Raw genomic sequence first — 27,049 nt, 5'->3', positions numbered from 1 at the left:
CGAGGGTAATGTACTGGCTGATAAAATGGCCACATCACTCACATCACTAAACACTTTTTCTACAGCTGCTGTCCCTGTCACAGATCTGAAGCCTTTCTTGCGTAAGAAACTGCGACAACACTGGCAACGCATGTGGAACGCAGAAATAAACAATAAACTGCACGTTATAAAGCCACAGCTAGGTTTTTGGCCCTCTCGAACAAAATCACGGCGAATAAATGTCCTATTCTGCCGCCTCAGAATAGGGCACACATTTGGTACACACAATTTTCTGCTTACTGGAAATGAACCGCCAACCTGTTATCGATGTGGTGAGAGGCTGACCGTCCTTCACGTCCTCTTGGAGTGTCGCAAAGCCGAACCTGAAAGAAAGAAGCATTTTCCTCTTGCATATCGTTATTGCATACCTGTCCACCCAGCTATGTTTCTTGGTAAAGAACCATTATTCAAAACCAAAGCAGTCCTCAATTTTTTTAATGAGGTTGTCCTACATGTTATGAGCCCAATAAATTCGTAGCGCATCATGCCGCTGTGATAGTTTTTTTTATATAGCACATGCCTCCAGGCCCTTGTGTCTCAAGGGCTCTAACGAGGCCATGGTGCTCTGGTTAATTTTAGAAACCTATGCATTCTTCTATATCGTATCATTATTTTGCAATGCACCTTAATGCTCATAGTACACGTCATTTGTCATCGCCATAATTTTATTACACGTACATTTTACGCACTTTACAGTGACTATATTTTAGGCCCCTTTACAGCCACGTCACATCAACTTCACAGAATTCATAACTCCACTGCGAAATCACTAACACTTGCATGGCGCTCTTTACCTGGCCCTTGCGCCAATAAAAACCACACATTCATTCATTCATAGGCAGGAAAGGAAAGAAGACGTCACATGTGCTTTTGTCCGCGTGCCGTGGGGCATGGAATGTTCACTGTTTGGGCTAGGGCTGTGGACGAGTGAAGGGGGAAGTTGGAGAGCTGTACACAAAAGCCTGACCCCAGGGCCCATTCCTGCCTAGTGGCTGCGCACCCTCGCGAGCACTCGACGGAAAGAAGTAGGTCTGACTGGCCGCAGAACTTTCAAGAAAGAAGTAGAAAAAGCTGACTGAGAGGCGACGGAGGGCGCGTAACTTCGCCCGCGCTAGGAGTCGCCCTCTCCCCTTCGTTCTCGCGGCCGGCGTCGACGGGGCGAAAGAAAAATCGAGAACCTCCCAGAACAGACGATTGCTCCTAGCAAATAGAAAGACGAGACCGGAGCGGGAGAAGGAGTGAGTTTGTACAGAGAAGGAGGGAATATGTACAAGGAACTCTTGCGTATGTGAACGCCTGCTTTGGCGCTATTAACAGACAGACACGGCGCGCGTCTATAAAAGGAAGTTGATCGCGGGCTATGTAATTCAAGATATGCAAATCTTCGTTGTTCATCTCTTGTTTGTTCTTGTGATATTTAGCGTGCTTATAAAGAACTGTATTTTTGTTGTTTTTGATAGTGCCACGTTTATTTGGTGTCGTCCTTGCTTGTCTTACCTTTAAAGAAAATATTGTTACGTAGGAAGACGCAGACGAAAAGCTATGTACAAGTATATTTACAAGAATGGAATGGAAAAACTTTATTTCTCTATATCTCAGAGAGATTGGCGGTGGGCCGGTGTCTTCATTTTTTGAGTCCTGGCCGCTTCACAAGGTCGGCGCCCCTATTCCAGGGCACCGCTGAGTCTTGCTGCCTCGCAGGCGTGCTGCACAATCGCCCGTTGGGCTGCGAGCTCGCTGCTGGTGAGCAGACCCTCCCATTATATTTACAAGAAAATACGCTGAGCTTCGCCAAGAGGCAACAGCCCGCGCTATCTTCTAATCGTCGTCATCGTCTTCTTACTGCTCGCCTCTTCGTCATTGGAAATACTATCCAGTAGCAATATTTTCAAATAATGTTTTGTAATTACAGTTGCTAATTTTCATTTGTATTCTAGTGCATCTTTATGGTATTTGTATTGCCTTAAGTATTGTATATATCTATTTGCATATTTATAGAGTAACGTGTATAACGATTACTGCAGTCTGATGCTTGAATTTTATTAATGTTTTGGATGCAACCATGCGTCTCCTCACGGGATTAAACTTAGTGATGCAAACAAAGCCTAGCTTCAGAAAGATCGACATCTGAGCTGTGTTGTCTTTTCTACATTCTTGTTCGTCTTGAGTGCACTAAACTTTTCCTTAAAGTCTAGCTTTTGCTGAAAACAGAATGCAGATTAATCATAAAGTGAACATATGTGTTGGTCCTTACAACAGCACGCGTTTCGAGCAATTTTGTTTTCTTCCTTATAATAATAATAACAATAATAATAATCCCGTTGATCGCACTTCGTTCTTTTTAATTTGGTGAAATTAAAATAAAAGATGGCATATTTCCAGTAGCGTAACAGGCGGCAGGGGGGGGGGGGTCAGTATAGGGAAAGGGGGCCTGCATGCACATTCGCCCAGGGCCCCCATGTTTCTTAATCCGGCCCTGATGGCATATGGCGTGGTGTGGCGCGGTGCGGTGTGGTGCGGTGTGGCGTTGCGAACATTCACTACACCCATCTTAAGGTTGTGGCAAGTATCATCTCCAACCAATCTGTTTTCCAGGTTGCCATTTCATGCTTACATCTACTCTCGATTATGGGAGAGACAGGACTTTTTTTAGAGATCGTACACATTTCTTTAGATATCGCCTGTTGCAGATAGCCATAATTCTGTGCTCTATCTCACAAGTCGTTCGCAGTACTGCCGAAGTTACTAGGCGTACACAGGTTATATCCTTGCGCAGAGGAACGTAGTTCGAGGCGTAACTGTCTGATTATTGGCCGGATTGGAGAGTTTAATTTTGCTTGGTACATAATACGTTACAGCCATACGTGACATGTTAGGACCTTTCCGCATGCATGTAGTGTACCGTGAATTATTATTGCCATTAACAAATTGTACGCGCTGAGTTCGCAAGTGCCTCGAGTGGCCAGTCGTGCGGCAATTTTGCGTGCATTTGCGGGCTTCTTTCACGCTCGGAAAAACACATTTATGAAATACGTATTGAGCAACAGAAAGCTGTATCGGAAGTTCTCATGTCGCTCTACAATTTTGTCATAGACACTTCTCATATAATTATAATATTTAGAAAGTGGATTAATTAAGACTAATTATCTAATTAGGTGGAATGAAAAAAATTGTTTGAGTATCTCCGAGCGACGGCAAATAATTCTTTGTTCTGTCCATCTACGTGACATGTGCATATTTTAAAAACCTGGCTAAAATTAGCTGGGACACATATGCCGTTCACACATGCCGTTCACACAGTTTTGACAGGTTTCTTTGTTGCAAAATTGTCGTTGTAATTTTTCTTGCGGAAAGTGTGCGACTTTCGACGACTTTCCTAAAGTATTTGAGAGCCTAAACGAAAACTTCCCTCCAAGAGCATCATAGATTGCCTTTATTTTCTCTTTTAAGTGCAACAAAATTGTTTCATGTCGAATCAGCTATGGCCCAACGGAAGCATTTCTTTTTTACCTACGTCATGATTTCAATGATAACATTGCACAGGTCGATTTCGAGGCAGATGCTAGGCATCTTCAGAATGTTGTCGCCGCCTTGCACTGACGTTGACAAGGTCATTCATATTGGTGGACCACCAGAGCAGTGAGAAGACCACCAGCGCAGGAATGAGGCACGAATGAAATAAAAATAAAGATCGTCCGCGCTTCCTGGCTCATCCCTGCGTGCTGGTTGTGAAGATGGAGTATCAACTCGCCGAAATTTACGCCTTTTAGAAAAGGTGCATTCCTGCATACTTTGTCATCAGCAGGCACGTACTCAGGATATCTTTCGGAGGTTGGGGGGAGCAACTCAAGGCAACGTTTCTGTGCTAATGAGGGGGGGGGGGGTACCTTTACTAGTGTAAATGTGTATAATGCCCACTGTTCGCCACAAAAACACGTAAACTCGCACAAGAGAAACGAAATAAGGTTTATCTCACAGGTGTACGCCTGTGAGGTAGACCATCTCCTTTGCTTGACAAACAAAGAACTACGTCAAATGGACTCGCGCAGGAAAGAAGCGCAGGAAGAACACTGCCAAGAACAAGTAAACAGGCGAAAGTGTAAAATACAGATTTCTAGTAGCGTTTTTTGTTATTAGCTCTAAAGAAATGCAGAGAAATATATATTTGCGTAACAATCGCACTTCTTTGGGATCCCTAGTTTATTGCTCTGCCAAGTGCCAAAACCGACTGCATGGCTGCCAGTTCCGTACAACCGCGTAGAGAGCAGGACGCTGCAGTTCTAGACGTACTGTGCCCACTGCGGAAGGTTAGAAAAACACACACATAAGCATAGCTGGGAAGTGGCTACGTCAGGCGGTTAGACTGATAACGGTAGAAGCGTCATTCAAAAGACATGGAATCCTTCTCCACTTCTGGCGGTGTTTTCTCTACTTCCTTTTTAAATAAAGATATGTTGATCCATAAATAGTTTCACAAGCAAATGGTAAATTTGTTCATTTTCGTTTTTCCTTCCTGTTTGATTGTTGCTTCGGCTCCCTCCCTTAGTGGATCGCTTAATTTCTCAACTCCTTGCGACTCTTGTTTCCAGTTGCCAACTTTGCATGAAAAGTTCCGTACGATTAGGGAAAAACCAGACGAGGTAACGGGTGACATTCACGTTCCTTATGGGTTTAACGGTTATTGCAGGGTTTGATCATGGACGCTGTTTCGCGTGATTTTATTTTCCACCTTATCTGACGTTTATCACAGGTACATGGTTCCGAGGATATGCCAGGGTCGCGGTGAGCCGTCACTCGAAGAAATAATGAGCAAAAGGAAAAGTTTATTTATTTATTTATTTATTTATTTATTTATTTATTTATTTATTTACCTTCAGGGCCCGTGGGCATTACAGAAGGAAGTGGAATGCATGAAAAACAAATGTATTAACACAGAAATGCGGCAATACAGAAAACAAGAACAGAAGCAACAGTACACTATGTTGCAGCAAAATTCAGATTATTGAAAATAAACAATAACTTCAATAGGAGATTTAAACAAGTCACAGTGTCGGTAATTGCGGCAATTGAGGGGGGCAGGCGGTTCCAATGGTTACTTGTCTTAGGAATGAATGGCTAAAAATACGAGTTAGTTCGAGAAAACGGGACGCCTGCTTTATGAAGATGATCTATACGGGATGAAATGTATTCTGGCTCAGATAGGACTTATTTAAGATGGCGATGATGATAAATTTTGTGAAAGAGTGATGACCGAGAGACTTTCCTTCGTAAGGAAAGAAGAGAAAGGTTCAAAGTAGCGTTCATTGTGGACACGCTAGATAGACGAAAGTATTTGTGAAGTATGAATCTTGCGATGCGATTTTGCACCGATTCCAAAGTTTGGATGAAACACTCAAGACCGGGATCTCACACCGAGCATGCATATTCCAGTTTTGGGCGTACGAGCTATTTATAGCGTAAAAATTTTAATGAGGATGGTGCCATAGAGAAATTGCGCCTTAAGCAAGCAAGCATGCGACTACCATTGTTGGCAACGCAACTGGCGTTGTGTCCGGCCGCAACTCGTTCCACGAGCATACCGACCAGCTGACTACAAATTGAATTACTTTCCTGATCCCTGGATCAGCCTAAACAAAGAAAGTTGAACTAACGAAGCAATAGCGATGCGCGTGACCGTTGCAATATATTGTGAGAACTAAACGCATCTCGAGTTAAACGCGTGGACATTGAATCGACGAGAAAAGTGGCCTTCACACCCCAGGAGATGCCGATAACTACCGCCATCCAAAAGGAGTGTAAGAGGCAGCAAAATGTTGACCGCCGAATAGTTGTCAAGTCTCAGGATTGCTTTGGCGGCGCTTTAGGAATGTGTGTGAGCAGTGGTGGCGCGGGTAGGGGAGGTATATGCCGCTTAATTTGGGGGGGGGGGAGGGGGGGGGGGGGGACTGGGTACGTGCCTGGTCATCAGTATTGTGAAGGCTGTCGAATGGGGCTCCAACATAGTGCCATATGGCTTCAAGTGCAAGCTACAAGCATATATTACACAGAATTCATTGTTCCACGCGGCAACGCTCATCTTGGCTTGCATGCACGTTCAAGCCGTCTGTACGAATATGTATGTACTTGTTTGTGCAAGATAGCCTCAGCATAAGCTCGCAGCGCGTTTACAACATTTTCCTAACGCGGCTTGAAATCGCATATACGCCATGTGCGGCTGCCGACAGCGAGTGAGTCGGTCCGACAAAAAGCCGGTGGACTGTCGTCAACACCCCGAGAAAAAGGCACCGCAAACGATCCCGACAGATCAAAGTGTCTACAAACTGCGCCTGCGACCATAAATTACCTTCTCTGCGCCTCGCACGTCAACTCTGAAGCCCACCTATGCGCGTCATAAGAGGCCTCGGGCGCCAGATAACGCGCCACCTCCTGTGCCCGTGCTATACGATCAGACAGCATGCGTGCATAAAGTACCTCGGAGTGTAAGAGCTTGTAGCCATGAAGCAAGTAACCCTATTTCTTATATTAATCGGTAAGACAAAATTCGTGAGCTAATAAGGCGACAAGCGTGGCGATAGACGGTAAAACACTATCGATGAGCGCACGTCATTTCTCAGGGGACACGGCGACAACAAGGGGCGAGGAATGTGGTGCTTCGCTGGTGTACTTTTCCCGCAAAAGGCGAAGTCAACAGACTATAACTTCCTGGAGTCGCAGTGAGAGTGCCGTTGCGTTCTTTAGGGTTCGCCTTTCTTGTCTCGTAATTTTGACGACGTACACTCCAATGTGCACACAATCCTACGTCAGCACTCTTTTTAACCCGTATGCGTAACAGTGCTTGTCTCATAGCATATTAACTCAGCGAGCGTATGCCTACCGTTTCCATTTTTTCAGGTACCTGGTCAAGCGGAGGCCAAGCGGGCTCGGCACCTACACGTCCAGCAAAAGTCACTGCGAGCACGAGGGAGGAAGTGGCTTCACTCAGTCCTAGCAGTGAATTTACAACTGGTGCGCAAACGTCTAGCAGTGTTTCCAACGAACGAGCAGCTAACGCATCTCTTCGCAACAGCGCATCGGGTGGAGATTCGTCGCCTACCACAGCAAGGCAGCAGAGAGCCGATTTCAATGCGGCATCCCCCTTGTCGTTTGCACGGTCACCCACGGTGAATGCGTCTGGAACGACGCACACGACCTCAGGTCGCGCTGGCGGCACGCCACTGTACGAGCGAAGCGAGCAGTCCAGCCACCCGTCGAATTTATCAAGGACCACTGCAGCGCAAAGTGCAAAGGTTCCGACGCTCATCACCCTATTAAGTACGAAGTCGGCAACTTCCTCGGAAGTAACGCGATGGCCTGAAGACGTGACCGTCCCGTTAGCGTCTTCAAGTATGACCCTGTCTCGCTCGAGCGAGGTGTTCAATAATACAAACACAACATCTACGAAGTTCCCGAATGTGCCCACGGCCGGGCATGAGGCCAGCTTAGAGAACAGCTCAACTTCGCTCATGTCCAACGAATTTGGAACGAATAAGACCGACTCGTTTACCACTAACGTACTGACATCGACGAAAGACGCAGCAACGTCGACCTCGGCTGACGCACCTCGAAGCCACAGAAACAAGGGAGCTATATTCGCCACTGTCATCGGTGCAGCTGTGTTGCTCATGGGCATCGTTGTCATGGGTTTATGGTTCTACAACGTCCGGTAAGCTCGGCTGCGTCATCTCCCTCGAAAAGCCCTCACGTTCTGAAAAAAATAATTTTGTTACGGTTATTCGGGGATGATTGAAACGAAAGCTTTTAAAACGCGTTAATAACTTTTAAAAAAGCAGGTCCAACGTATATGTTGGAATTTATATGTGAAGCGAAGCTTTCGTGAAGCGTTTAATTAAATGTTACGAGACAGTTGATCTTCTGCACCACTTATGTTGCTGCCCGGCAAGACGTCCCTACCACGCGACCCACTTGATCCGCGGATCTCTAGGACCGGCGCAGTTGTCATTACATCCAGGATCTAGCCCTCTTTAATCGTCCAGAAACCGACCGAGCAGACGCGCCAAACCCCGTGCTGCGAAAGAAGGCATAAAATGTTTCGCCGTAATTAAGGAATTGCGCGTTTGTAAGCGCGTATTTGTTGCAGTGAGGATAGGTACAGTTTGCTGTTTCACAGTTCAATTCCGTAGAGTCCCATCGGCGCATCTAAAAGGGGTTGTATACAGAAGGCTACGTGTCCCAACTATCATGCAAGAAGTTAAAAAAATCCAAAGCATTCTATGCTAATTAAACCAATTGCATGTCGTTAGCAGCAACCTGAACAAGCGTCTCGTATATTTTTTGTTCTCCCTAACTGATTAACTTGTAATGATTAACTAACTAACTATTCCTTCCTGGTTGCTATTCCTAACTATTCCTTCCTGGATGCGCGGCCCAGTGTGGTGCTGGCTCACTCAAGTACCGCAAGTTCCGCTGCGCGCTTCCTAATTGATCAAGTAGCGACCTTGCGTTCGATTGAGAAAACATTTTATCGTGTCCTTTCCACCCAGTTCTTTATGAACCACATGCAACACGCGTTTAGAGGCCTGGCGTCCAGAGCAAGCCCTCGAAACCATATGGCCATGCACCACCGTACCGTTTGCTGCGCGCATGCCCAGTTCTTCGAATTTCCTTATAAAAATGCGCCGTTTTTTCACATAAGACTATCTATCTTGTCACTCCGAGCTTTCCGAACCATACCGGAGCGTTTTCATGTTTTAAACAAAAGGAACCTGTCAACAACGAGCATGCATGTACCCGATTTTGTGGCTCTGACAATAGCATTTATTCTGCCACAATCCTAGTTCTGTAATTCAATTACGAAAAAAAAATTTAACGCAACGTTTTTGCACATTGCATTAGTGTATGTCACTGCACTCAATTCCGGAAATTTTAAAAGAATCTGGAATGGCCTTTCGTCAAAAGAAGGTAGTGCCAGGCACAAACCGGGGAGGGGGGGGGGGTAGGGGCAGGCTTTCCCCTCCAAAAAAATTAGGCGGCATACACTCCCGCCCCCCCTCCCCGCCCACGCCAGCACTCCTCATGCACACACATTCCTAAAGCGCCGACAAATCAATCTATTCGCCGGTCAACATTTTGCTGCCTTTTACAGCGAAAGCTGTGTATGACTAACCTCCGTAGCTTTTCGGCGTCCGTCAACAGAATGAATCATCATGTGGACCGATCCTGGTGATACCCTGCAGGCTCGGTAACCTGTAACGCGCCCTTCGGGATATTTGGAATCGGCCCACGTATATAGGGAGTGCTTAATGCCTGCTTCACCTCGACCGCGGGTTGGCCCAGCATTGCACTACCGTCGGGATCGGACCCCGTATGGGGAGTGCTTCACGCCTGCTTTGCCTCCGCCGCGGGTCGGCCCGGCATTACACTATCTTTGAGATCGACCTCCGTACGGGGAGCGCTTAACGCCTGTTTCACCTCCGCCGCGGGTAGGCCCGGCATTGCACTATCTTCGGGATCGGCCCACGTTCGGGGAGTGTTTAACGCCTGTTTCACCTCCGCCGCGGGTAGGCCCGGCATTGCACTACTTTCGGGATCGGCCCACGTACGGGGAGTGTTTAACGCCTGTTTCACCTCCGCCGCGGGTAGGCCCGGCATTGTACTACTTTCGGGATCGGCCCACGTACGGGGATTGTTTAACGCCTGTTTCACCTCCGCCGCGGGTAGGCCCGGCATTGCACTACCGTCGGGATCGGACCTCGTATGGGGAGTGCTTCACGCCTGCTTTACCTCCGCCGCGGGTCGGCCCGGCATTACACTATCTTTGAGATCGACCCCCGTACGGGGAGCGCTTAACGCCTGTTTCACCTCCGCCGCGGGTAGGCCCGGCATTGTACTACTTTCGGGATCGGCCCACGTACGGGGAGTGTTTAACGCCTGTTTCACCTCCGCCGCGGGTAGGCCCGGCATTGCACTATCTTCGGGATCGGCCCACGTACGGGGAGTGTTTAACGCCTGTTTCACCTCCGCCGCGGGTAGGCCCGGCATTGCACTACCGTCGGGATCGGACCCCGTATGGGGAGTGCTTCACGCCTGCTTTACCTCCGCCGCGGGTCGGCCCGGCATTACACTATCTTTGAGATCGACCCCCGTACGGGGAGCGCTTAACGCCTGTTTCACCTCCGCCGCGTGTAGGCCCGGCATTGCACTACTTTCGGGATCGGCCCACGTACGGGGAGTGTTTAACGCCTGTTTCACCTCCGCCGCGGGTCGGCCCGTCATTGCACTATCTTCGGGATCGGCCCACGTACGGGGAGTGTTTAACGCCTGTTTCACCTCCGCCGCGGGTAGGCCCGGCATTGCACTACTTTCGGGATCGGCCCACGTACGGGGAGTGCTTAACGCCTGTTTCACCTCCGCCGCGGGTCGGCCCGTCATTTCACTATCTTCGGGATCGGCCCACGTACGGGGAGTGTTTAACGCCTGTTTCACCTCCGCCGCGGGTAGGCCCGGCATTGCACTACTTTCGGGATCGGCCCACGTATGGGGAGTTCTTTGCTTACCACAACGACACGAAAATTTCCTTGGACGGTAGAGGTATACAGCTTCGCTGTAAAACATAAAGCGGTCACATTAATTTGGCTTTGGTCCGAAGCAAGTTTCTGACGCGAAATATAGTTTCGCGCGCACTCTTTCGATGCTGTGCAAGAAAAGCTGGGATTTTGAAACATTCTGTGCCCATTACATTGCTTTTGGCATTTCGTGCGTGGTCAAAGCGGCGCTTCGGTCGCGTTATCAAGGCGCTTTTGTTATCAATGTGATCAGTCGGCCTTGAGAGACCGATAATAAGTGCGGCGCAGAAATGAAAAGGATAGCTGCGAAGCCGCGAAAGCTGCTGTGGGTGCTCCTTCCGTAGCATTATCAAGATGATGCGCTCTCTCTCCGGGTTTGCGACAGGCAATGCAGTTGCTTTCAATCAGCTTATTTAAGGGCGCTGCTTTGTGGGGAATGCTGGTGGGAGCGTACTCACGTAGTATTTTTCATACTTCATGAGGTTTCTTTGCCAGTCGGAAAAAATTGGACGCAATTAGTACGTTGCTGAAAACACCGCAGTTAGATGTCATTTTGGGGTGCCTACACATGCCCCATTGACACTTTGAAAATTAGGACAGTACTGCTCGAGTTAGATCATTATTTTAATTACTGAATTAAATCTCAGTAACGAAAGAATTACTGGTGGCTACTCCACATTAGCGGAAACAATAATATATACACTAGGTTTTCTTCGAGTAACGCAACTGCTCTTTCTTAAAGGGACACTAAAGGGAAACAATAAATCAGTTTAGACTAATGAAGCATTGTTTGAGAACCCTGTAGGCAGTCATTTCAAGAAAATAGTTTGAATATTAGATGAGAAAATGAAGGTCCAAGCATCAGTATTTGAATTTCGCGCCGAAACAACGGCGCCGGTACGTCAGCGTGACGTCAGGGATTCCAAAGTTTGTTTGCGCATTTGGGCCGCGTTGGCTAAATAAAGGTTCCCGAAACTTGGCATGTTTAAAATTTGGTTCCTTTAGAACACAATGTAGTCAATCTGTACCGCTATATATAATTAGTAGGCCCTAGAAGATGCCATCAAAATCCAAGACGTCACAGCCCCCAGGTGCGGGAACTCAAGTAGGCGTCGCCACCCGCATTTCGTTCTTGCGCTTTTTCTGGCTTACCAAACGTCTTATCGTTGTAAGAGTGGTGTTTTTGGTGTTGTAGAACGGTGATTTACTGATGCAGAAGAAATCACTTTTCACTTTAGTGTCCCTTTAAGTCTTGGTTCATGATAGTTGGGAAACACTGTGTAATTCACTCAGTAACCGAAATGAGGCCAAGCCGAATTCACTCGAAATCAGAATCAACAGCAGTCATGCGCAGCAGCGCTTATACTCTGACTCACAGAAAAAGAGAGAGAGAGAGGCTGCAGTTTCACCGGAAAGGCGAAGCAGTATTAGTGATAGTCAAGTATGCGACAATTACATGAAGGAACATTACATTACCGAGAGGACTCAGGCTGTTAAATTGTACTGACTCCTACTATGAGGTCTTCTCTATACTCATATAACGCCAACACTTCAGCGCTCAATTCTTGGAGGTCTCGAAGTCATACGAAGAGCAAGAAATATATGTATGTATGTATGTATGTATGTATGTATGTATGTATGTATGTATGTATGTATGTATGTATGTATGTATGTATGTATGTATGTATGTATGTATGTATGTATGTATGTATGTATGTATGTATGTATGTATTTATGTGTGTGTGTATGTATGTATGTATGTATGTATGTATGTATGTATGTATGTATGTATGTAGTTCGGAAAGCTGGTCGCCCCCCCTCGGAAAAAATGAAAACCCTCCGCCTATGCTTCCAACAGTCACTAGAATTTGACTTCCTCTCTCAAATACAAAAAAAAAATTCATTGAAATTGGTCCAGGGGTTATCTTAGAAAAGTGGTCTTGCGTTTTACATGTATTTGAATAGGCCGCATCGGAGTTGGGCTAGAGCTAAATCTTCCTCTTAAACACTGGTCACTGGGAACTTTCGCTGGGTAAAGAAAAAAATAAAGGCGGGGGGGGGGGGGGGGGTCGGTAATCCAATGAGCCAGTCGCGCAACAAAATATGTCATCAGTTGCTCTCTATTCTAACCACCCCGGTATGAAAACCAATCCTGTTCTTTTCCCAGGTGGAAGCTAAACCGAGACCGTCCCCTTCTGAGGCACGCTGCAGCTCCGGACACTACACCGATCCCTTTCAGCGTCGTCTACTACCAGAACGATGGTACCCAGAGTACGGTACTGCGCCGAAATTGACGTGCGTGCAGGCGAACAGGACCGGTGAACGCACACTCTTAAGAAGCCTCCCAACCACTGCCCGAAGTTGCGATGCATGCAGTTGCAAGCATTGTGCTCTACGAACTCTTCCCTTTTCTTGGCATGCAGGATGAGCGTCTTGTCTCACTGGGGCCCAAAAAGTGAAAAGGTACACTGGCAGCCGCCTATACCTGCCGCGGTAGCTCAGTGGCCATGGCCTTGCGCTGCTGAGCACGAAGGTTCGATTCGAGGCCGCATTGTGTTGGGGGCGTAATGCAAAAATGCTCGTGCACAGTGCATCAGGTGCACGTTACCCGATGGTCAAAATTAATCCGGAGCCACCACTATGGCGCGCCTCGTGATCAGATCGTCGTTTAATTTGGCACGTAAAACGACCCATCTCTTTTTTATTCACTGTAGCCTTTCTTTGGGCAATACTGCCCAGAAGTGGCATGAACAGCACTAAAATTTACAGTAGATCACTTCCATGAGCACTTTCATCCTGGCTGCCAATAAAGTATCATAACAATTCTTCAGCTGTTGTTTTTGAGAATAGCAGGCAAACTTCATGGGCACAAGTACGCACAAGTACAGCCAAATAGCACTAAACACGTGCGAAGTCCAAAAGGCAAAAACAATTTCACACACAATACTATTCCAGTGAGACATGCCATAAGTGTTATTAAAACCAAAAAAAGAAAAGAAAAACCTCCATTCCAGCCTGTGAGAGTGGATGTACAGCGAAGCTGTTGCTGACGTTAGACGACGTCAGACTACAGTGTACTAGAATAGGTAGTTAGACAAGCACAAACACCACTATAGCAACACACGCGCTCACGCATGTGCGCGCAAATGCAGCGCACACGTGCGCCCTCCGCAAAGCGTAAAACAATTATTGAACGAATTGCATTTTTCAAAGTAAATACACTCTTAGGCAAAGTTACACCCTTTGGCTTGCCCCTTCTGCCACACAACAATAATCGTTATCTGCCTTGATGCGTTTCCTTTCTTTAACGCTGGGAGCCCGGAACTTTCCAGTAACGAACGGCACGCCCGTTATCAGCATAGAACAGTTTACACCCTTTGGAGTGCCCCTTCTGATAACGCGCGTGCCGTTCGTTACTGGAAAGTTCCGGGCTCGCAGCGTTAAAGAAAGGAAAGGAGAGTGACTCCCGCTCTGAATCCCCTCCGACTCTCTCATTAGGACACCTTACTCCCGCCCCAACTTTGTCATTGGAACAAACTTGCTCCGAAACAAGCAGAAAAATTTGCTCCGACTCCGCCATTGGAATTCAAAAGATAAAGCCCTTTTTCAGATGCTGTTTGAGGTCTGTCTGAGTAGCTGTGGTCGCTAGGTGGCAGCACTGTGTTCGGGTGAGCATAGAACGAGCCCATGAAATATCCCAAGCAACTAGAGGCTATAGCAGCGTCGCCGTAAAAAGAAAAAAATATAGGTTCCTAAAAGTGAACTTTGCTAGTGTTTACTGTACCGTCTGTTGCAGTGCTGTAAATGTTCTAGAATAGTGGGTGCCTGTATGCAAACCAGAACTGTGGAGTGGCAACTGCGGAGTTACAATTATCCTGGAATCATTCCACATTCTCAAATGCCAGGAATGGAATAGAACTATGGCACCGATCGGGTATATGGCATGGAAATGACCCGCCATGGTGGCTTAGCGGTGGCTGCATTTCGATGGGAGTGAAATGCAAAAACGTTCGTGCCTCATGCATTGGGGGCACGTTAAAGAACATCAAGTGGTCATAATCAATCCCGAGTCCTCCACTACGGTGTGCCTTATATTCAGATCGTGGTTTCGGCACGTAAAACCCGTTTTTAAGCATGAAATACTCGACCTTGAGCCAAAAGCGAGAGCCGTTATCCGAGCACTCAAACGAGAAGAAAACGAGATCCCACCACCGGGGGCGAGTTATCCAGGGTTTAAAGGGTTCAAATGAACCGGGCCCTCCGGGCTTCTGGGGCACCCAGAGAGCTTGGCCGCCGAGGTGAACATGATGCTTCCTTGCACTCTGATGTCGACAAGAAAGGACCAATATTTGGAGCCAGAAGGGTTCAGTTTATGGAACAATGCATATGGGAAGTTAAAGGCGCACGAGGAAAGTGAGTGTCATAAACAGTGCGTGCTTGACCTGTGCAAGCGACATTCTCTTAGAACCTCAGTCATTCGATCCCTTGATGAGCACTACTCAGAACGGGCAACTTACTGGAGAAATGTCCTTCAGCGCATAGTTGTTGTTGTAATGTTTCTGATAGAACGAGAACTCTCTCTTACGGGATCTAACGATCTAATCGGGTCTCTCCAAAATGGCAACTTCCTTGGGTACCTTGAACTGATTGCCAAGTTTGATCGTTTCCTTGCTGCCCATATAAAGAACTTTGGGAATGCTGGACGTGGCAAGACATCTTGCCTCTCCTCAACCATTGTGGAAGAGGTTGTGAAGCTCTTGGAACTGAAGTCCAAAAAAAATGGCTTGCGAAATTGCAAGTGCCAAGCACTTCACTCTTTCGGTTGGTTCTACACCTGATTCGAGTCACAGGGATCAACTTACAGCGGTAATTTGCTACGTCGCTAACGATGAGCCTGGAAAACATTTTCCCTGGTTTTTACCAATAACCAGCCATAAAAGGGAAGATCTCGCGAAGTCAATGCTCGGCTTCTTAAAAAAATCTTGGGAGTTAACTTCCAAGACTGTTGTGGCCAGTCATATGACAATGCGAGCAATATGGCTGGCAAATACTCTGGCATGCACGCTCATTCGAAAAAGAAAAAGATAAATGTGCAAGCAAATTTTATCCCTTGCGCTGCGCGCTCTCTTAACCTGGCTAGGGCACATGCTGTAGATACTTGTGGGCAAGCCATTAGTTTTTTTAGGGCTTGTACAGCATATATACGTTTTCTTTGCTGTGTCTAATCATCACCAGGGTGTACTTCAGGCTCACTTGAAATAAAACACGACAGCAGTAATCCCAACGCAAGTTTCAGACATGCGGTGGCCAGCGCAAGCGGATGCAGTGAGGATTCTCGTAGCAGGTTCTAAAGAAATCAAAGCCGCCTTGATGGAACTATCCGAACATCACGATGAACGACCAGAAACAAAGCATGACGCAAATTCTTGGCTGAAGGCAATGAGAATGTTGGAAACCGCGCTGATGGCTGAGTTTTGGGATAGAGTTTTGCAGTGCTTCAACGCCACCAGAAAAGTATTTCAGAGCCCAACACTGTCATTGAATGCTGCCGTAAGCATGATCAAATCGTTGTGAGATTATGTATCCGGCTGAAAAGAGAGGTTCAATGAAATTGAAAAGCTTGCGAAGGAAGCGTTGGACATTGCTTCGTACAAAGCAGGCACCCAGAGAAAGCAAAAACAATCGACACGATACGACAGCACTGAAGACACAAAGATGCCAGAGCCAGAAGATCCTCCAGCTAAGTTCCGCTGTGAAACCTTCGTCATGATTGCGACTCTCCTGCACGCTCTCACAGCTCGCTTGTGCGCTTACACCAAAGTGTGCTCGCAGTTTGCTGTTATTGCAGATTGTAACTGCTTTTCTCCAGCGCAGAGGCGCCTGCAGGTAATGGACCTCATGAAAAAGTATCCATCTGATCTGCCTGGCACATTTCCCGATGAGCTTGAACAGTTTATTTCATTTGCAAGCAGTGAAGGCTGTTCTTCTGTGGCAGACATGCTGAAACTTCCAATTCATGAAAAGCTTGAAGGTTCATTCCCAGATGGTCATGTTGCTGTTAGACTTTTTGTGTGCTTGATGGTCACAAATTGCACTGGCGAATGATCTTTCAGCAAGCCGAAATTGATTAAGAACAGGCTTTGATCAACGATGACTGACAGCCACCTCAGCGATTTGTTGCTGCTGAGCATGAAGACGGATATTCTTAGGATGGTCAATGTTGAAGATCTCGACAACAAACTGTCCCAGCAAAGGGCACAAAAACGCTTGTAGAAACGTACATACCTTTCCTTCTTAAAAGATGAACGAAAAGAGAAAACATGTTACTATGTATACACGCCCCATTTCCAGGCTGAATTTCTGCGAAACGCATAACCTATTTTCTACACTGTTGAAGAAGAAAATTTTTGTAAAAATGTATATTTTTTCCACAACTTAATGGCAGAAAAGGCGTGTGCAATATGAATGTTTCCTTCTCTTATGGAAGAATGTATAAATGAAACTATGAAACTATGTATGATTGTTTATTTGAGTGTGTTATTAAAAACATTTACCCTTCTTTCAGTATGAACTAACTAGCCTGACAAATCTTAATGCTGTCTATGTCTCTTCGTCTCCTGGTATAGTTCGCTTCCCATGACAACCTCTCCACGTGCATGCTCTGTGAAAAAGGAGACGCCCAGGCGATTTTCATACACATTCCGGAGATTCCTCGAGTAAATACGGCATGTGTCCTTTGTAGCGAATTATAAAAAGCACCAAGTCTCAAGAGTGATAAGAGGGTGAGGTGGGAGGAGGAAGGGGCCCCCCTTGTATTTTTAACCGGGCCCTCAGCACTGTAAATCTAGCCCTGTCCACCACCCTTTGTACAGTACCGCATTACATACGCTAGTTACTCCCAGACAAGTCACAAAAAATATTGCTTCCAAGTTCTTCCTAATGTTTGTTCACAACATCACACAACTTAAGCTGCAACTTCTAGTACGCTGAAGTCATTTGTCATTTATTTGTCATTTCCAATCGCCAAATTCAACAGGCAGATACAGGACACATTACACTTCAATTCCGGGAAATGGAATTTGCTGTGCATATACTGCGCTCGCTGAGCTGCTGTGTGGCGAGCCGCCGGACGCGTTCGGAAACGCTGCTTTGCCTTCAATGTGCGGCGCTCGCCGAGCTGCGGCGTGGCGTGGTACTAGAAGCGTCTGATGCGCTGCTTTGCCTTCATGCAGGAAGGAAAAAGTTAAGAGAGAGCATTACACCACGCAGCCAGCCTTGGCAAGTGAACGCTTCACGAAACCAGCCCTTTGCTTAGTGGTGGCCTAACACGTCACCTCTTGCGTCCAGATCACGGAGCAAGAATCGAGATTTGTTGAGACGTTTGGTCGCGCCTCCTTCAGGCGCTTTTCTTGTAGCTGGGCAGTGCGCTTGGTTTCTATGGTGTCTTTCGCTGCCTGACGTGCCTCCTTCAGCTGGTTTTCTTCCTCTATCTGGGCAGCGTCCATATATGGACCAGTGCACAATATGGCGTGGCATGGTGTGCTGTTTCGAACATACAATATACCCATTTTAAGACTGCAGCTAGTATCATCTCCAACCAATCTGCTTTGCCGGTTGCTATTTCATGCTTACATCAACTCTCGATTACGGGAGAGCCAGCAAAAATTTTTGTATGTGTGTGTGTGGAATGAGAGTCTGAGATTCTGGAATGGAATAGGCACATAGTCCTGGAGCGTTAAATGTTCATTTTAAGATAGAGTACAATACTGGACTATGCAAATTACCCTAAACTAGGCTTTGCCAATTTCTTACATTTATCAGTTATGACTAAATACCGGCCCTTTCAATATCTGCCCAAAGGTGACTGCCTCTGCCATGGTAATTGCAAACAAAACATTATTCTACACACACTTAAAGCCCTAGAAACTTTTCTTTATTACAAGATTTAGGTGCATTTACACAAGATTTAACTGCATTTAAAGAAAGTAACATTTAGTTGTCAAGAGTGATCAATTTTGCAAGTACGCATTTGACCTATGACACAACGATAGGGCTAAAATGCAATGTTGCCAAGGGTTGCACCCTGCATGAGTCCACAGTGATTTGAAATGCATGCCATGTTTTTTACAGATTGTCTAGCTTCCTGAAGGTGCAATAACAGGCAGTCGCAAAGATGTGCTTGAAAAAGAATAAGCCTAGTTAACATATGGCACTAAATACGAAACATAACAGGTTGTCCTGGAAGACAACAATGCGAGCTTTTCAAAGTGACAAATACAGTATGTACATGAAAACATAGTAGGTAACATTATTTATAGCATTGTTAAGGATTCAAAAATGTTTTTGTTACGAGGCATGCAAACACAAGCAGTAAGCAATCACAGAGGAAGTGTTTTATTAACTGGATTTGGAAGAGTGGAATGGATCAGCTCAGCCACTTCAGGAGTGGGAATGGTCAAACTTTCACCATTCTGCGGAGTTAAAAGGAGTGGAAATAATGGGGATTTCAACTCCCGGGAATGGAATGGAAGGCCCCTTTCTACAACTGTGATCCAAACAAATGAGGGTGCGTCATTTTGCATTGCGCACCAACTTTAAAACAACCCTTTTCAGAAACACAGTCAGTGGCATGTGCTTGAAGGGCGTTTGTCTTCATAAAAAGGGTAAACACTGTCTTGCACAATAGAATACATTTTGCCCACTCTTAGCAGTGCAGTGCTGTACTACGCAAGCCAAAAGTAAACAGCATGCGACTGTGATTTAAGGAAGTACAAGAATCTTTCATGGCTTACTTTTTTGCTTTATTAGATAGCTGCCGACACTGTAATCATGCTTTTTTATGAAGCCTCAACTCATTGAAGCCATAACAAATAAATAATTATGTCATCGTTTAATGTACCAATTCAATATGCACCTTCCTGTTGCATCAAGAAAATAGAGGTGGTGAACAAATGGCATCAAAAACTGCTAATGCCTGCAGTGGTCAGCCTGGTGCAGTGGTTGCAAGTCATGTCACAACTGTCACTGAAAGCTTGGCGCACACCACCACAACAGCCGATCTTTCCTCCTTCATTGTGTGCTTTTCTGCATTACACAGAAGTCTGGTCCTCTAAGAATGCGATGTGGCCCTCTCGTCTTCTCTCTCCTATTATCCTGTTGAGTGCACAGCTTTTTGGCATAACCTATCAATACGTATTTAGGAGTCGCTATGTGCCTATACGCAACCACAGCACTATTTGCACAGGAAATCTTTTGAATTCAGCAAGATGACGTAGCAGTGCACTTTATTCTCAGAGGCACAGTGGTTCCTTTTGTTATGCTAATACACGTGTAAAGTAGTTTCCCACTTGCGTTTAGCAGCAAACGTTTTAGTGATGAATTGGTGGAGCACTTTATCACAAGTAAGTGCATGAACGTAAAGAGTGCAAGGCCAGCTGTGGTTTTGTTCGAAACAGATTGCAGTGTAACAGCCAGTGTTTATGTGGCTTGCCTCCAATAGCACAATCATTTCATAGAAACGTTACATCCAAGGTATTTCGTACAAACTAGAAACACTATGGCCACTGTTTTGCCGAAGAAAAATGATGGGCCAAAGTGAATCTGTTGACTACAGACCATTTGTTATACCTCGTTTATTATACAAATGCATAAACCAAAGAGGCGGGTGAAAAACGCTACTGCCTTGACATCCACTAAAAAGTTAATTACAAGAAGACTACTTTGAATAACACTACATGAGAGCAGTGGCGTAGCCAGAAATTTCGTTCGTGGGGGGCTCACTTTGCAGCTCGGCCTCCCCTTATAGTTTAGTCGTATAGTTTATATATATATATATATATATATATATATATATATATATATATATATATATATATATATATATATATATGTATATATATCTGTCATTCAACAACCTTGTTTACACTTTCGTGCATATGCGACGACCAGGGGAAAATCTCAATGACGCTGTCCTTTGTTAGAATGTATTGAGCAGGAGCAGCTGTCACCGGTTGTGTATTGCGAGTAATTGCTCGGAAATTATAGTCGCAACGGAGAGCACATATAAAAAGCAGGAGTTCTGCAAAATATACGAGGGCGAGTCAAATGAAAGTGAGCCAATGCGAATATATTACAAACGGGGTACTTTATTTAAAAGTAGTCACCATGAGTATTTAGACACTTGTCCTACTACCGAGTCGCGTGATTCCCGTCTCATAAAACTCCTTGGGTTGCTGCCTCAAAAATCGGTAAATGACTACACGTCATCTTCCGACACGATTGTGGTTCCCTTGAGCAGTTTTTTTCAAATTTTACCAAATGTGGAAGACGCAAGGCAACAGGTCTGGGCTGCATGAGGGATGTTGCAGCGTTTCCTACTTGAACTTTGCCAGTTTTATATTAACCACATCAGCGACGTGGGAACGGGCAATGTCGTGAAGCAAGATGTTCCCAATGCTCAATTTTCCACGTCATTTGTTCTTGATTGCGATACGTAGCCGATACGGCCTTTCACAATATCTGAAACGATTTAGAGTTTCTCCAGGTTTAGAAAATTCGATCAATAATGGCCCCTAACGATCTAAAAAGAAGTCAACACTTTTCCGGCAGAAATGTAGGCCTTCGTTTTCCTTGGGAATGGTGAATTCAAATGTTTCCACTGTAAGCTTTGCCGTAGTGTTTCAGGCTAGTAGTAGCGGCACCACGAGTCACCTCGGTCACAATTGCAGACAAAAAGTCGTCACCCTAATCTGGGGTTCTTTCACGTGCACCTAAATCTAAGTACACCGGTGTTTTCGCATTTCGCCTCCATCGAAATGCAGCCGCCGTGACCGGGATTCGATCCCGCGACCTCGTGCTCAGCAGCCCAACACCATAGCCACTGAGCAACCACGGCCTTTTCAATTGTGTTGGGGGATTGCATGGTGGCTTTGGCCCGGCCATGGATCTTCTTTGTAACTTTCATGTCCTTCTTTGAACAGTTGGCTACAACGCTTCGCAGTGGCCAATGAAACGCAATGTTCAACGTATACGGCAGCCATACGGCGAATAATTTCTTTTTGGGAAACATCTTCATTTGTCAAAAACCTCACGACACCAAGCTGTTCAACTTTTGGAGTGTCCATTATGCCACGCAACTATGTTCAACCCAGTGTATGAGAGCATTAAAGAACATTTAACCACACCTCTGCATGTCACTTGTAAGTGAGGTGCGTATGTGCTACGTGCATGCCTCGAAAATAATGAACCGAACCATTATTACGATTCACAGATCACACCCCCCCACCTCCCTCCACTCCCAAAATGTATCGCGTGCGACGGAAGGCGGCGTGCTTCCTCCCCGCTTTTCTCCCTTGTGCACACAAGACTCATCGTCGGTTCACCCCCTCCCCCTCCCCCCCACGCTTTCATTCGCGCATAGAGCATGCGGCGCGTGGTCACGATGTTGTCGCCCTTGGCCTTTATTTATATGGAACATGCGGGCAACAGCAGGAATGCGCCTGGAGTCTTCATATAGGTGCTATCACAATAATATAATAGTATCCGGCAACTGAAGCATCCGGTGGCCCATTACTTTCCGCAAAAGAAGTAACAAAATCGAACTTTCACTATGCGACAATTCGCTGCGCCGGAACAAATAGAATAAAGGCGCGCTCACACTAGCGGGAAAGCGCGCAACGCAGAACGTTTCCCGCACGCCGCTTCCCGCACAAACCGGTTTTTCTCCCGCAGACAGGCTGCTCTGCCGTCCCGCAGAGCGATGGGTCGGGTACCTATTTTTGCCGTGCCGCTGAAGAGAACAGCCAATAGGGGCCGACCGTGAACCGTGACGTCGGTCCCTGTTCAGTGACCCCGTCGGCGGAGGCAGGAGGCTGCGCGCGTGCTGCGGGACACTCGGCTGTTGCTCGGCGCGCTGTCCTGTGTGTTCCTGCCTCGTTAGGGTCCTCCCTCAACGCCACCTCTCTCTACATTCCAAGAACCGCAGCGAGAAAACGCGCGCAGTGTGATCGTCATTCCGAGCAGCTGCGACGCAGCGGCGTCGTTTACGCTGTGCCGCTGCGGGAAGTCTCCCGCTAGTGTGAGCGCGCCTTAACGCAAAGGAACGCATGTTGGCTACAAACGAATGCCTACTTTGGGCACCTAGTGTGGCTACCGAAGGAATATCGAAGAAAACGTGTGACGCTTGGTCCACAGAAAACCATACGCATACTGCTCGGTATCCTACACCGGCGAGACAAAATTTTCCGGAGAGGTTGCGCTCAAGCGAACGCGTTGGTCTCCGTCGAGTCCCCGCAGTGCTGGCGGCGAGCGACTATGCATTGTTTCTTTTTCTCGTCTGCTAGCCAGGAAGCGTCCAAAACAAAACTCTGCCAGGCGAAAATGCAGTCGGCCAGAGAAAAAGGAACGCGCTTCCAAGTGCGTAGCGCGGTTGTCGATGCAGCACGAGAAAAACGCATGCGCTCTCGCTGGATCGGCAGCCCGCGGGTTACGAGAACAAAAGAAAAAAAGAAGAGAAAGGGGCTCAATGTATCCTCGCGAATAAAAGTCTAGCTAGAAAAATAACTAATAACTTAGTTACAATGGTGGATTTAGTGTCTTGACATGGATGCTTTGGCGCAGGTGGAAAAAAAATGTTCATATTCTTTTCTGTGACCTGACGGCACAAATGAACCACCACAACGCTTTGTCTCATCGGACCTTGCTGAGTGCTTTGTCAACTTGTCTGGTAGTATGTTGATTTGGCTTGTCTCGTTGTATGGCGCGATGTACGACTTTAGAAAAGTCGATGCACCTTTGGCGTCAAATGTTTACAACAGCATTAAACCCACAAAGTTCCGTAATTGAAAATCTAAAGCACGACTTCGGAAATGTCAATGTACCTTTCCCATCAAAATGTTATGAGAACTTCATACCCACAAAGCTTCAGAATTGAAATCCAAGCGCTCCGTAGATTCCGCGGCCTCCGCGAGATGCCGAGACGAGCCCGCTCGCCATCAAAACGCCCTTGAAATATTGTGCTCGGTGGGGCTCCTTGCGTTACGATATGTGACTCCTGATGCATGGGCGTTGCCACGAAATCCAGCCCGATTTCGCAATGTTCGCGCTAAAATGTCATTTCGAGCGTGAATTAAGGATATTCTAGACAAAATTGACCATGGTTTCCGGCGCCGGGAGTTGTTTTGGTCGGCGGCGCATGACAGCACGAAAAAATTTCCGGGGGGGGGGGGGCTGAAGCCCCATAAGCCCCCCCCCCCCTGGCTACGCCCCTGCATGAGAGCTATTGAAAGTGCAGAAAATGCACAAGGACTACAAATACTCTTTAAAGGACACTAAAGCAAACACTAAGTCAATCTGGACTGTGTAAACACCATTCCAGACAGCTCGCAACGGTTCTTTTGTGCCAGAAAAAGACTTAGTTTACGACAAAATTGCACCTGAAGGGTCCGAATGCGTTATTCGAAATGCAAATCTCCCGCTACCCAACTGAGGGAGTGGTGACATTGCACACGCCATCACTACCCTTTGCTGCTGTCGGTGAGTTAAATTCCGCCCGACAGATGGCGCTACCGAGCCAAGACAGAATGCAGCCATAATGAAACACAGAGCTCTATGGGGATACAATAGGTACAAGGTCCTCCGAGGTATGTGGAAAGGTGTAATGATTCCAGGACTTACTTTTGGAAATGCGGTTGTTTGCTTTAAATCAGCGGTACAATCAAGACTCGACGGGAACCCAAGGTCAGTGGGTCGCCTCGCAATGGGTTCACAGGAAGACTACAAATGAAGCTGTGCAGGGCGATATGCGCTGGACTAGTTTTGAAGTGAGGGAAGCTCGCAGTAAAATTGAGTATGAAGAACGGCTGAGGAATATGAAAGAAAGTAAATGGGCTGGAAGAGTGTTCAGGTATCTGTACAGGAAAAACATTGATTCACACAGGAAGAAAAGAACTAGGAAGCTTACCAGCAAGTATGCGGCCTGTAGGGTGGGCAACACAGCAACAAAGAAGGTCGAGCGAAAAGTCAGAGAGGCTGAAATAATCTTATGGGTGGCGGCAATGGAAAAGAAACCTGCCATGAGTAATTACTTAAGAGGAAAAAACGAAATTGGCAAAGAAATCATTTATGATAACTCAAAGGGAAGCTCATTACTTTTCAAAGCGAGATCGGGGTGCCGAACATGCACCTATAAAGCGAGATATAAGGAAGAAGCATGTGCTTGCTGCGGTAAAGCTAGGGAAACTATTTAGCATGTTTTATTAGAATGTGAAGACGTCTACCCAGCGGTCGATTTAGGCGCCACCAGCCTCCTTGAAGCACTCGGGTTCAGCGGGAGCAGTGGATGATGATGACAAAATGTATTTATTAAGGGATGGCTCGAAGGCCTATAATGGGGAATAGGAAGAGGAAGGGGGAGTCGTATTCAGAGCCGTCCTAGAAGCTGCGCGTCCTTGGCAAAAGCAAACAGCGAGTCCAGAATGACCCTGTCGGAATCCATCGAGCCAGTTGCCGGTCTAATCCGTGGAAAAGTAAACATGTCTGCAATAGGCATTAGTAAGAGGCGATTAGAGGATTGGTGGAAGAAAAGTAGGGAAACGACAAAAAATGGAGACATACAAAAGCCCAGTTCGAAATAGGGGATCAGAAAATTTGGGTGGGGTAGTTCATAATGTTATTTTTTTCTCTTTTTTTATTGTTTAACGCAGGTAGGACATTAGGCAGTATAATAGCAAGATCTTGGTGGCGCAACCCACCGCCCTGTTCCAAAGGGGATGCTCATAACATCCATCCATCGATCCAGAGTGGTGGATTCGCCTTTGCAGCTGTTTTTTGATCAAGTGGCGTAGACCGTTCAGGCATCCCGTGACATCACATGGAAGTTGAATTCTCTGCTACTTGCAGTTTGTGCGAGTTTCGCAAGCCAGCAAAACTAGTGCAGCACTACGCAATAACGAAACTAGTGAAACGGCACGTTGCGCGGTTACTTACGCTTTACCCATTTAATACCGTTTACGAATGCCGCGTCTAGTGTATTTTATCACGCATTTTTGCAATGTTGTATATTATTTTCATAAACAGTATTCCCTTTGCTCTGTTAATAGTAACAAGTGTTCGTGTGCCTTCAGATATTGCTTTGTATTCCCTGTGCCTTGAATATTGTATAATACGGCAATCTTTTTACAGCACTGTTCCTGTTGGAAAATTGTACTTTTTAAGTCTTTAACGTTTGAAATGCCACCCTTGCTTTATGCCCTGCCATAGAGTCTGCAAGGTTAAAAAAAAAACGCGAAAGCATGGGCGGCGTGGAGTCGAGCGAAAATGAAACCTCTTGACCACTCACATCGTTGTCAAGGGTAACTTCAATGAGTTTTTTCTTAAACATGGAATGGAACTGGCGAGGTAGCATTTTATTTCGTCTTATAATACAAGCATGTTTTTTTCAACGAATGGTGGAGTACTAGTGACAGAATTTAACTAAGAAGTGCTTTCGTCATCGGGCAAGTGCTTGAATGTCCCGGGGGAGTCTCTAACATGTCCTGCTTTTTCCTGTTTGTTGATTATTAAGGTTCTGTTCACAATAATATTGACACCTTAGAAATTCTCGGGCACTAATCTATCACTTTAGCTTGACTTAATATTTGCCTTTAGTGTCCCTTTAAGTTATAGCTTCCCCAGATGACAGAAACTGGCAGTATGGCCACAGTGGTGAGGAGACTGAAGATTTAAGTGCAGGATTAGCTTTAAGTGCAATACGTCAGCATTCACAACACATACACCTGCTACATAGAGGCCTGCCACTACCGAGCTTGATATTTTAATCTCCATTGCAAATGCATTGCCGAGACATTGTGCATCTTTCAGCATGGCATGGCTGTGCTACCAAAGTCATTTCACTGTACCAGGAAGTTGTTTCAAAGCAAAGTGTTCACACAATAATGACAATATTGCTGGTAGCACACAGATGTGCAGAATTCATTTAATTCATGTACACCCAGTTACAGAGCAAAATTGCCACCTGGTACAACCTAGCACAGTGCTGCATTCCACTCCAACCATGAGCTTCTCTCCCCACTTGCATTTATATATTTGGTCCTCTGCAGCAATATACTTTTCAGAAGCTTCTTGGTGCTATGCTTGTTTTTCTTGGTATATCTGCATTTTTTCCTGCATACCTGTGCACACCAACTGTTTCATATTATTCCTTCCATGATAAATTACTATTTAAAAAGTTATTCAAAATAAAACCATATTTGCACTTTGTTGTTGAAGAGACTGCGAAAAACTTTGTATGTTGCATCAACCATAAAAGAAATTAAGCAACAACTTTGACAAACGTGTTTGTTGCAGAAACGTGCTGGTGCTAGTGGGTGTTTGCCACCAGCATTACTGATTGGTGCTGCTTCATGGCACCACACAGTGTCCACTGTACAAAGCCCATGCAGCAGTCTGCT

At 46.1% G+C, this 27,049-nt stretch overlaps 1 protein-coding gene across 1 annotated transcript in view; it reads left to right on the top strand.

The window, feature by feature from the left end:
* The window catches only part of LOC139059064 (mucin-21-like), a 41,301-nt gene extending 27,783 nt beyond the window's left edge, over positions 1-13,518 (top strand). Inside the window, exons 3-4 of the mRNA XM_070536929.1 lie at positions 6,931-7,741; positions 12,769-13,518. Coding sequence (XP_070393030.1) covers positions 6,931-7,741; positions 12,769-12,895 — 938 coding nt within the window. The 3' untranslated portion in view covers positions 12,896-13,518. The remainder of the gene's footprint in view (positions 1-6,930; positions 7,742-12,768) is intronic.
* Positions 13,519-27,049: the final 13,531 nt, after the last annotated feature.

The sequence above is a fragment of the Dermacentor albipictus genome, chromosome 1 (assembly GCF_038994185.2).
Source record: "Dermacentor albipictus isolate Rhodes 1998 colony chromosome 1, USDA_Dalb.pri_finalv2, whole genome shotgun sequence".
In the NCBI taxonomy this organism is placed as follows: Eukaryota; Metazoa; Arthropoda; class Arachnida; order Ixodida; family Ixodidae; genus Dermacentor; species Dermacentor albipictus.
Note: the sequence above shows the minus strand (reverse complement) of the source record. Positions and strands in the feature narration are given on the sequence as shown.